This window comes from Dromiciops gliroides, chromosome 4, assembly GCF_019393635.1.
Source record: "Dromiciops gliroides isolate mDroGli1 chromosome 4, mDroGli1.pri, whole genome shotgun sequence".
NCBI classification, from domain to species: domain Eukaryota; kingdom Metazoa; phylum Chordata; class Mammalia; order Microbiotheria; family Microbiotheriidae; genus Dromiciops; species Dromiciops gliroides.
The window spans coordinates 367,696,704-367,709,679 of record NC_057864.1 but is presented as its reverse complement, the minus strand read 5'-3'; the positions used below and the strand labels follow the sequence as shown (position 1 = coordinate 367,709,679).

The 12,976-nt window shown below is 38.1% G+C and overlaps 1 protein-coding gene across 1 annotated transcript in view; it reads right to left on the bottom strand.

The window, feature by feature from the left end:
* Positions 1 to 126: 126 nt before the first annotated feature.
* Positions 127 to 12,976, bottom strand: part of ENPP3 (ectonucleotide pyrophosphatase/phosphodiesterase 3) — a 133,454-nt gene continuing 120,604 nt past the window's right edge. The window contains exon 26 of the mRNA XM_044004360.1: positions 127 to 1,644. Coding sequence (XP_043860295.1) covers positions 1,480 to 1,644 — 165 coding nt within the window. The 3' untranslated portion in view covers positions 127 to 1,479. The remainder of the gene's footprint in view (positions 1,645 to 12,976) is intronic.

The window sequence follows — 12,976 nt, the reverse complement described above, 5'->3', positions numbered from 1 at the left end:
TATTCGGAAGTAAACCATATTTTATTTAAACCAATATTTATTTGAGGAAAAAATAACTCACAAAGAGCTGTTCTTTGCAACCTTTCAATGTAAACAGAATGAAAAGAACAAATCCATTACCTGAGATAATATAACTGTATCCATCATAAAGTTGGAAACCATAGCTGTGTGAAGAATCAAGGGCTGAATTATTAAAATACCCATCCAACACTGATCCGTGTGTTTTTAGTCAATCACACCCAGGAAAATAACTTACATAAATTCAAATCACTGCTTAAATTATCTTATCAGGTAGTTATTTCTTTCTCTTCTTGATTTGTGAAATCAAAATGCAATGGATGGGAAGAATCATTCCCCATCTTTACAACATGAGCATTTTTCCAAAATCATTGGAACTTCTCTAAGAAAAATATTTTGAATCTCTTTTAAGGTAAAATTAATTCACTCCTCCCAATCCCCCACCAAATCCATGCTCAAAATCTTTGCTTCAAATGAATTCAGGCTCTATGTAGACAAAGTTGGAAATTTCCCAATAGTATCTGCTTATGTAGTCTATTTCACCAGCAATATTTTGTGTAAACCTATAGAGACAGAAGGTCTAAAACATGGCAGAAATTACCCAATATGGACCAATCCATGGTTCCTATGTCTTCTGTTTCTTAAAGTTGAATAAAAAAAATGCTTCAATCCTTTCTACATTTCCATTTTTATTCAGGAAGCAGCTTAATGTAGTGGATAGAGAAATTAATTTGGAGTCAGGAAAACCTAGGTTCAAATCCCTCCTTTTTCCTTGTCTAGAAAATCAGAATAACAGTAATGGCTACCTACCAGCTACTGGGAGGATCAAATTAAGTAATGTAAATCTTAAAGGTCTATATAAATATTAGCATCATAATTAATTTTTTAAAAATATATTAATGTTATTATACTGCTTAAAATCTAATGAATTAGAAGAGAAGATGTCTTTTGAAGAAATTAGTTGGTTTTAATAGCCATGGTTAAATTGAAATTTTAGTAAAAAAAAAAAAAAAAAGAAAGTAAAATTCTTCCAAGGCAATTTGTGAAGATATATCAAGGTTCTATCAAATGAGTTTCAATGGGCTTTCAGGTTAGTAAAATGCTACCACACTGTGTAAGCAGCTCATGAAGGATCACTGAATACTGAGGAAGAAACTCCACAGTTTGTGTCCTTGTGTTCTGCACAGAGTATCCCATTTGTTTACTTTACAGTGAAATTCAAACAGTACAGATTTAATCCCAAATTGGGAGTTGTTCCTTCTGTTTTCCCTGGGGTGTACTGGGAAAACATAGGATGATAGACCCTTGAAAAGACATTAGAAGCAAAAGAGAGAGGAAATGACTACTTGGTGTAGCTTTGAAGCTAAGGAAGAAATAACCACCATCTTCATTGTCTAAACCTACAGCAGGAGAAGAAGCAATTGCCCACATTCTCCAAAATCATGTTTCTATATTCCTTTATTAAGAGTCAAAAATGGGCAGGAATGTTTTTAGCTGCAAGACATCAGAGACATTCTGGCTTCTCTCTTGGTAAAAGTCAAGTCCTGTGAGAAGTTCCACATCACGCACCCGAGCAGCATGAGCCTGAAATCTTTCTTCAACCCAAAGAGCCTCTGATCTATTTGCCTGGAGAGGAAAGAGACACAAAAAGCACATGTTAACAGGTTGCAATTTTGTTCTTGAGGTGAAGTCTTATTCAAATGCCTTGCTGCTGTGTGCTATTTATTGGTGGCTATGCAATTTGGGAGTAAATTCTGAAAGGTTGAGAATTAGAAAATGAGAAAAGCTGAATGTGGGCCTAGTACTGTGGATTATGTATACTGGCTGGCAACCAGCCAAGCTAATCCTTATATTGGCCATAGAATGAAGAATCTTTTAGCCATAGCATCTTAGGAACCTAAGACATAGAGAGGATAATATTTATACTGGTAGTTCCCCTAAGGAAAAAAAAATCACATATCCTTTAAACACTAACATATCATTTTATTAAAGAACAGATAGATGTTATATAATGTTTGCTTCCAATTCTTTTCTGAGGAAGCAAGTATACTGTAGTGATAAAAATTCTAGGCTTATATACAGGGAAGATCCGGGTTTGAATGTCATCAATGACATCTAATTAGTTGTGTTACCAAGGGGAAGTCACTTAACTCTTGTGAGACCCAATTTTTTATGTGCAGAATGATGATACTACCAGCTCAGGAGGTTGTTATGAGGCTTAAATGAGCTAACATACAGAAAGCACTTTGCAAAACTTGAAACGTTATATACATTTCAGCTATTATTATTTATTTGACTAATATTTTATTTGTAAAAAATGGTCCAACAGCCTGAGAACTTGACTGGGTCTAATGTTCTGTGTAGTAGCACATACAGCATTGTTATTCAGTTTACTTTCTTGGGGGCATTTTTTGGTATTTTTAAAAACATTTGTTGGTTTTCTTTCCCAAGAAAGTAAAAAAGGCCTCTGATACATTGGGTAGACTCTCTTTGGGAAACATTTTTTGGGGGAAATAGACAATAGAGAAAACAGGCAGGAACAGATAGGATAAAATCTGTATCATCAGTGGGAACTTCCAAATAGATTAGATCATAGATTCATTTGAACATTTCCCTATTAGACTAAGGACTAGATGAGACACTCTACTATTTTAAATCAGATAAACTACACTTGACCACTAAGGCATAAAATATTTGAGATTTAACAAACATTTATTAAATCCTTACTGGGTACAAAGTACTATACTGATCTCAAAGTTTATATGACATAGTCCCTGTTACTGATATGAATATATATATATATGTATGTATACATATTCTACATATAGTACAAAATAGTATAAGTCAGTCAATAAGTATTTATGAAGTGCCTACTATGTGCCAGGCATTGTGCTCTTGTGCTTGTTGAAAGGTAAAAGAAAGTCCTTGCTTTAAAGAAACTCACATGCCAATTCGAGAGACAATATAAAAATAACTATTACAAACAAGACATATACAGGATAAATTGAATCAGAGGTTAAAAAACAGTATGGTAGGAGGTCCAAGGGAGGACAGGTTTTTATTGGCTGGGGTAGTAGAGAAGACTCACTAGAGGAGGGATTATTTGAGTTGGAAAAGAAACAATGAATTGGATTTCAGTATGTAAAGAGGATGGAAGGGCATACAGAACTGGAAAAGCAAAGTCAGTGGAGTTATTTATGTGTATAGATGGCTTCTACATTCCTTGTGAATTGATTGTTTCATTCTTTTTATTTGCATCCCTTGAGCCTAAACAGCACCTGGCAATTAATCAGTGTTTATAGCTTAATTGACTGATTGGTTCTCTGAAAGCCTACTACAGAACTCTGTCTAGTAGGAACCCATATAGTATTTGATGAATGAATAAATAAGGATAAGGATGAAAGTCCTCATAATTTTTGCCACCCTTACGGAATGCTATACAGAATGGGGTATGTTCCATACAAGAAGACAGATACCTGAATATGGTACAAAAGTTCATTGGTCACCATCTTATTAGCAAATTTGATTCTCATTTCTCAGACTTGATTCTTTTTTGTCCGCCCTACCATATTTAACATTGTTAATGTGGCCCAATGGAATGAGCCCTGACTTTAGAGTCCAAAGGCCTGAGTTCGAATACCAGATCTGCTACTCTCATCTTGGGAAATTAACCTCTCAGATCCCCACTTCCCTCATCTGTAAAATTATGGGATTGGTCTATATGACCACTAAGACCCCATCCAGCTTTAAATCCAGGTTATAATCACTCCTTTCCCCAATACCACATCATCACTGCCCACTCATTCCTAACCCCCTTAAACCATAAAATACTGTACAAATGTGACTTATGCAATCTGGCTTCAGTCCCTACCACTCTACTGAAGTTACTCTCTTGACAGTTACTGATGACTTCTCAATTGCTAAATCTATTTTTTTTCCTTACTATTCATCTTCCTTGAATTCTCTTTTGCATTTCATGGAATCACAGAATCTGAGTGTTAGAAGAGACTTCAGGGATCGTCTAAACCAATGCTCCCTGGAATGAAGATCTCCCTTGATTTCGATGACCCTTCCAAACTCTTTACTCCTTCTCTGCATGCTTTTTGTCTGCCACAAATAAACACATCCCCCAAGAGTCTATACTTGGCCATTTCCTCACCACATCATAGCCCTCAGAGACCTTATCCAATCCTGTGTTTTAAATGATTACCTTGATTTTGGATGACTCAGACAGCTTTCACCTCTCTCCTGAGCTCTAGAACCATATTTCCAACTTCCTGAAGGACATTCATAACTAAATATTTCAGTGGTGTCTAAAAATCAACATATCTAAGAACACCTTCTTCCCCAAACTTGTTTCTGTACTTGGTTTTCTTATTTCCAAGGTACAAAACTTCAGACAAGTTGAATTCTTCCTCATCTTCCAATCAACCATCATCTTACTGATTCTACCTTGATAAGCTCTCTAAACTGTCCTCTCCATTCCCTTTCCACTACCATGATTCTAGTTTAGGACCTTTCGATTATTGCAATAGGCTATTAACTGCTCACTTGGGCTTTAGACCCTCCTTGCTATCTTATTCCACTGATTCCAGGTTAGTATTCCTAAAATGCAGCTTTAATCATGTTATTTGTCCTACTATGAAACTTTCTATGCCTCTTCATATCTTATTCCATTAAATCCAAATTTATTAGCCTTGCTTTCAGGGCACTCCACAATTTGGACCCACCCTGCTTTTTCAGTTTTAGCTTCTATTCAGTTTTAGCTTCTATAACTTCCATATGTATACTCTATATATTAACCATATAGGGCTATTTCTCCCTTGAACATAACCTCTGCTCTTCTGCTTCCACTCCCTTAGACAGTAATGCCATTGTGGACTCATCTCCATCCATAGAAACTCTTTATATTCTCTAAGACCAGAGTTAAGAAGATTTGGAACTAGATGAATGGCTGGACCCAAAGAACAGTCATTAATGATCCTATGGCAAGTTTGTATGGATCTATCATTGGTCAACATTTTTATCAATGACTTGAATATATATCAAATTTGGGAGTGATTCCCTGCCCCCTGCCAAAGCTGAGAAGAATACATATTTAAAAACAAACTCAGTATCCAAAAAGATACTGATAACATATTCAATATATGTGTCCATAATTTTAGTATGATTTTTTTTAATCATCTATAAACTAGCAATCTTTCTGGTTTCTTAATCCCAAATCTTATTTTTAAATATTTTCACCATCTAGCTCTGTCCTACTTTCTAACTGAAATGCCTAAATATTGATGCAAAAATTGATTAGATTTGTAGACTGTTGACAATCTCATCAGATGCAGTGGTGTGCAAAATACTGGGACAAAATAACAGAGTTTTTAGTAAATATGTGTTTACTAAAAACTCTCTCTATATATATATAGTGTGCATATATATATGTGTGTGTGTGTGTGTGTGTGTGTGTGTGTGTGTGTATGTATGTATGTATGTATGTATAACAGCAATGTAAGCATTTGGGGGGTGGGGGTGGGGCAGAAAAGATAGTGTTCTAAGTCTGCATGAACAGAGGCATAATCTCCACAACAAGAGGCATGACAGACAGTCCCATTGTACTCTGAACTGCCACATTTTAAGAACACTGACTCACCACAGTATGTTGAAGTGAGCAATTAGAATGCCGAGAAAACAAGATATCATGCCACACAATGATCAGGTGAAAGAATAAAAAATGTTTAGCCTGAAGAAGAAAAGACTTGGGAAAGCAGGGTTTTAGTGCCACCTTATATTATTTTTAAGGGCAGTCACAGAAGAAAGGAATTACATTTGGTCATCTCAACACCAGAAAGAACAAGAAGTGAAAGTTACAAAGAGGTAGATTTTGGCTTAATGTAAGGAAGAGATGAGTTTCCCATCATAGGAGGTCTTCAAGAAGAGGCTGGATGACCACCAGGGGATTTTTAAAGGGGATTTCTGTTCATGTACTTGAATTATATGTTATGCTATGATGATTTGAAGAACAACAAATATCCTAGTTTAGGAACATTAATCTAGAAGCAATGTGCAGGATGAATAAGGAAAAGGGAAGAGAGACTAAACGTAGGGAGACTAGTTAGGGTGCTATTTCAATAGTCCAGGCAAGAAGTAATAAGTGCCTGACCTAAGGTGGTGGTAGACTTTCCCCAATAACTTCTCTGACACTATTTGCTTTCTTTTTTCCTTTCTTTCTTTCTTTCTTTCTTCCTTCCATTCTTTCTTTCCTTCCTATGTTTTTTCTCTTCCTTTGTTCCTTCTCTTTCTTTCCTTGCCCAATCCCTAGCACCATATTTCTCAAGGGTTAGTCCTCACGTATCTGCTCTTCATTATACTCTATGCTTCTCATCGACTCTCAGGGTTATAACTATCACATCTATTCAGTTCATATCAAAATCTCTATCTCCAGCTTCACCATTTCCTGTAAGATACCACCGAATTTTTTCCAGCCTCTTCTCCAGCTTCTATAGGAAAGGTAATTTTTTCAACCAAATTCAACCTTTGATCCTTGATCTCATCCTCTTGTATCTCCTCAAGGAGCTTATCTATCAGTTATTCTTTCTATCTATCAATCCATCGAGTATCATTTCATACTGCCACTATACAGGTACAGGCCTGCACCACCTCGTACCTGGACTTTTGCAGTAGCTTGCTGGCTGCTGTTTTTCTTTTTTTTTTTGGTGGGGCAATGAGGGTTAAGTGACTTGCCCAGGGTCACACAGCTAGTTAGGTGTCAAGTGTCTGAGGCTGGATTTGAACTCAGGTCCTCCTGAATCTAAGGCCAGTGCTTTATCCACTGCGCCACCTAGCTGCCCCCGCTGGCTGCTCTTTTGCTGCAAGTCCTTTCCCACTCTATCTAGTAAATCCTCCACTCAGCTGTTACATTGATCTCCCTAAAGCACAGCGCTCTCTCTCTCTCTCTCTCTCTCTCTCTCTCTCTCTCTCTCTCTCTCTCTCTCTCTCTCTCTCTCTCTCTCTCTCTCTCTCTGACACACACACACACACACACATACACACACACACACACACACACACACACACACACAACTCCAGTAGCTCCCAATTACTTCCAGGATCAAAAATTTAAATCTTCTATCACTTTTAAAGCCCTTTATAAACTAGCCCCTTTCTACCTTTTCTCACACTTTACTTCCCTCCACATATGAGACAGGGAGAGAGACACAGAGAGAGAGAGAGAGAACAAAAATCTTAGTGCAGTTTTAAGATATTAAAGCTTGCTTGCTTTTTCTTTCTTTCCTTGCCCACCCCCAAGGATCTAAAACTCTATGGACATCTTTATGAACCTCCCTCCCACTCCCAGATGATGGGGGGCGGGGGTAGAGGGGAGGGAATTTCTTATCTCCCCATCCTTAAAAAAACACACCCTTGGGGCAGCTAGGTGGCACAGTGGTTAAAGCACCGGCCCTGGATTCAGGAGTACCTGAGTTCAAATCCGGCCTCAGACACTTGACACTCACTAGCTGTGTGACCCTGGGCAAGTCACTTAACCCCCATAGCTCCGCAAAAAACAAAACAATACAAAACAATACAAAAAGAAACACACCCTTCATTTGGCCTCATCATCCCCTCAGGCTACTGTCATATCTATTCACTCCTTCACCAGCAAACTCCCAGAAATAAAGGTCAACAATTCCTTACCCTTCATTCATTTTCTAATTCTTTACAATTTGTTCTCCAAACCAACTGCTCAAATGAAATTGCTCTCTCAAAGGCTCCTGCTAAATCCCAGGGCCTTTCCTCAGTTCTCACTTTCTTTGATTTCTATGTGGCTAAGAATAATTGTGACTACTCCCAGATACTCTCTCTTTTCTTCATTTCCATGGCATTGCTTAATCTTAACTCTGTCCTTAACTGAATGACTCAGTGTCCTCTTCTAAATCATTATCCTTTAAACAATGGTATACTCAAAGACTCTGCCCTGAGCCTTTTCTTCTTTTCTCTTCTCCAACCTGTCTTCCAAATAGTTTCCAAAATAAACCCCAATATGCTCCCTATAGTCTAACATAGGTGACAAACTACTGAGCTTGTCATTTAAAGCCCTCTGTAATTTGGCTCTGGGGCAGCTAAGTGGCACAGTAGAATAGAGTCAGGAAGACTCATCTTCCTGATTTCAAATCTGGCCTCAGGGGGCAGCTAGGTGGTGCAGTGGATAAAGTACTGGCCCTGGATTCAGGAGGACCTGAGTTCAAATCTAGCCTTAGACACTTGACACTTACTAGCTGTGTGACCCTGGGCAAGTCACTTAACCCTCTTTGCCCTGCAAAGAAAGAAAGAAAGAAAGAAAGAAAGAAAGAAAGAAAGAAAGAAAGAAAGAAAGAAAGAAAGAAAGAAAGAAAGGAAGAAAGAAAGAAAGAAAGAAAGAAAGGAAGAAAGAAAGAAAGAAAGAAAGAAAGAAAGAAAGAAAGAAAGAAAGAAAGAAAGAAAGAAAGAAAGAAAGAAAGAAAGAAAGAAAGAAAGAGAGACAAATCTGGCCTCAGACACTTTCCAGCTGTGCAACCCTGCACAAGTCACTTAACCCTGTTTATCTCAGTTTCCTCATCTGTAAAATGAGCTGAAGAAGGAAATGGCAAACCATTCTATTATCTCTGCAAAGAAAACCCTAAATGGGGTCTAAAGAGTACAACATGACTGAAACACAATTGAACAGCAAAACAGTTTGGCTCCAATTTATTTTTTTTTCTTTTCTTTTCTTTTCTTTCTTTTTTTTTTTTTAGGCAATCAGGGTTAAGCAACTTGCCCAGGGTCACACAGCTAGCAAGAGCCTGAAGCCAGATTTGAACTCAGGTCCAAGGCCAGTGCTCTATCTACTGCTCCACCCTGCAGCCCCTCCAACTTATCTTTCTAACCTTATTTCATGTTACTCCCCATCATATGATCTACATTACAAACCAAATGTACTACAGCCAACTTGTTCCTCGAACATGGCATTCCATGGCCCCTCTGCCAAGCTGCTATCTCCTAGGCCTGGAACACACTTCCTTCACTCTGTGTCTCAAAATCTTCTCTTTCTTTAAGTCTCCAATTATATACTACATACTCCAACAAACTTTCTACAGTCTCTTCACTAATTACTCATCTCTCCTTCCTCAAATATGTTGTATAATCTATGTACAAGTCGAGACAGCTAGGTGGCGCCGTGGATAAAGCACCCGCCCTAGACTCAGAAGGACCACTTGACACTGGCTGTGTAACCCTGGGCAAGTCACTTAACCCTCATTGCCCTGCCAAAAAATTAATTAATTAAAATAATCTATGTACAAGCCATATGCTCTTACTAAAAATGTAAATCCCTTCCAACTAAAGTTTTGTATTTTTGTGATTTTTAAAAATTTTTATCTTTATATCATCGCTACCTAGCACAGCGCTTTACAAATAGATTTTTAGTAAATATTTGTTAGATTGAATCAGCTGATTATATAAAAATGTTTAAATTTTGATTACAAATTCTAAGGAAAAGCTCAAAAATCAAAATTCATATTCAGCTCAGTCCCTGAAGGCTCTCTGCAAATATATCTTAGTTGGTCAGCACAATTGCATCACTCCTGTGGAAAAGCATTTGCCTTTTTGATCATATTGGAAATTCAAATGAATGTTAAACTTGATGAAATAGAACGGAAAGTACAATTCTCTTTCATTTGCTGCATATTTTAAAAGCCATCATGTTGGGTGCTGGTGATACAGAATAAAAAGAACAAAGAAAGGCCCAGCTCTTAAGGAGTTTACATTCAAAGAACAAAGATGAGATGTATACAAATAGCTATAATATAATTAGAAATTTAATCAAGTTCATTGGATAGGTAAAAACAGTAATGAATTAATCAAGGAAGAAAGGGTCTCTTCTAGTTGGGAAGATAAGGAAAGATTTCATGGAGGAAGTTGTGTACCTGACTTGGGCTAAGAATGATGAAAAGGATGTCAACAGAGAAATATGTGGAAGGATTCCATTCTAATCACAATGAATTAAGATCATGTAACTATATGGAACAAGAAATTGAGGCTAAAAAAAAAAGTTGAGAAACAAGAAGAACTTCAAGTTGGCTGGAACATAGAGTTTGTGACATGGAATGGTATGAAATAAAACTAAAAAGGAATGTTGGGACCAGATAGTTGAGGACTTATCCAGGCCAAGGAGTTTGTATTTTTTCCCACAGACACTGAAGATTATTGATCAAGAGAGTGGTATACTCAAACCAGTGCACAGGAAGTATATTTTGGCCATTGTATGAAGGGCAAATTGTAGAAAAGAAACAATAAAGTCAATAGATCATCTGGTAAGTCTAAAAAACAAAGCATGTGCTAGGAAATGAAGGACAGCATGGTACCAGGAGAGATCAACTGAGATGATAGCGTAATGAACAGTGAGAGCCTTCCAGAGTGAAGAACAAACTGATATGGTAGCATGTTAAAGAGCAACGAAAGAAGAGGCCCAGATGTTATCATAGGCCACATTAGTCCTATAGTCCAAAATAAACCCCAAGAGAAAAATCACTGAGTAATAAATATGCTGTCATCAATCTCAGATAGGTAAAGAGCTGGAAAAACAATGAATAACCCTGGAACAGCCTCCAACTCCTCCTGGTGCCTTAATTATGCGTTCTCTGGGAATGCAGATAAGTAGGTCCCCTGAGGATCCTATGAGAATTTGGCCAATAGATAGCCTAGGAAGTGTTTCTCTACACCTTACTCTGCCAGAACACACAATGAAGGAGGGTGGAGTATATAAAGGTCTGCCAAGCCACTTTGTTTACTCAGATTCCCCCCTTCCAAGAAAAAACAGACAATTCTCTGCATATAGTGCTGAACAGAGGGTCCCAAGGGAAACCTGGTCCCTCTGAAGGGGCTACTGGGTTACTTGATCCTTATCTCTCTTTTGATACTGCCACTGCATAGGTACAGGCCCTCATCACCCCATACCTGGACTGCTGCAATAGCTTGCTGGCTGGTCTTCTGTAACATGTCCTTCCCCTACTCTAGTATAACCTTCTCTCAGTCACTACACTGATCTTTCTAAAGTCTGACCATCTCTCTCTCTCTCTCCCTCTCTCTCTCTCTCTCTCTCTCTCTCTCTCTCACACACACACACACACACACACACACACACACACACACACACACACACACACACACATACATTCACATTCACTCCATAAACTCTAGTAGCTCCCTATTGCCCTTCATAACCTAGCCCCTTTCTATCTGTTCAGTCTTCTCACTCTATTTCCCTCAACATACTTTAAGATACAGTGGTATTAGCCTTCTGGCTGTTCCTCACACAAGACACTCCATCTCTAGCTTCTGGGCATTTTTCATTGGCTGTCCCCCAAGACAGGAATGTTCTCCCTCTTTTCCTCTGCCTCCTGGCTTCCCCAACTTTTTTCAAGTGTCAGCTAAAATCCTACCTTCCTAGTGCCTTTCCCTTGAGATTTTCTCCACTTTATCATATACATACATGTATATACATATACACATACATATATACACATTTATATATATATATACACACATGTGTCTAAATCTATATCTATAACTATGCCTATACCTATATCACATAATTGTTTTGTATGTTGTCTCCCCCATTAGAAGGTAAACTTCTTGAGGCTAGCAACCATTTTATTATTTGCCTTTTTTTTTTTTTAATTTTAGCAGGGCAATGGGGGTTAAGTGACTTGCCCAGGGTCACACAGCTAGTAAGTGTCTGAGGCCGGATTTGAACTCAGGTACTCCTGAATCCAGGGGTGGTGCTTTATCCACTGCGCCACCTAGCTGCCCCATTTGCTTATTTTTTTAACCTTTCTCTGTAGCCCCAGCACTTAGCACAGTGCCTTGCAGATGTACTTATAAATACTTGACGACTGACTAAATGAATACACTGAAGAAACCCTTCAAAGGGGGCTCTTAGTTTTCCTCTTATTCTGGCCAGCCTGTACCTACTGTGAAAAGATCAAATTTCTTCTGTATTGATTTCGACTGTATTGATTCTATACTGTAACTGATTTTATACTTTATTAATTTTATAATTGGGTCTGCAACCACCTGGCTTGAGTTAAGCTCAGGAATCCAGCTGGGTATGCCTCAATCTGGCTTAGTTGAGCTCAGGAATCCAGTTAAATTAGACTAAAGTTATTTTAAATGAAAAATTATTCTCTCTCATGCCAGTATCCCCTAGGATACTTCATGGTTATCTGTTTGTTTAGCTCTACATAATTATCATACCAAAAAGGTGTATTGTCCATCCTTACTTGTCTTCAGGTCTTATCTCCCTAGCAAACCCTTCTAACCACCAGGGAGTCTACAAACTCAGGTCTACAAGATGCTGATAGGCTCCATAAAACAATTAACATTCTGTAATTGTCTGAAAGGGATGATGACTAGCCCCACAAGGGTGTGCTAGTCTGCTTTCTTTCAAATAATCAATCCTATTGTCCCCAAACCCAAGATGCTATCTACCCCATAATCAATTGTATTGTCTTCCCCACCTATCCAATTCTGTACTCCCCAAAATTGTTAAGGCTGTTGAGTCCTACCTTAGGGTCTTTGATCATTGAGAGAAGCCATTGACCCAATTAATTGGTTACTGCCTGACTAATAAATTGATCATGCTCAGATCATTGCCTCAGTTTACCTTGATTTTCAAATGTAACAGTATTGATAGGTGCAATAAAACAAAGTAAGCCATCATCATCTACCCTCTAGTTTATCTTTCATTCTACTCTCAAGCACCATCCTGGGCTTGGGAGAAAGCTTAAATCTTCAGGGAGGGATAGGTTTCTCTCTCCTGCTAAAAAGGATGCTAGAAGGTAAACCAGAATATTAGGACTAAGGATTACTTCCAAAGGCAGTTGGAAACTGCTTTTCTTCCTAGGAAGGGCTGGCATGGTTAGCCCTAAGACTGTCAAACACAGGATTACAA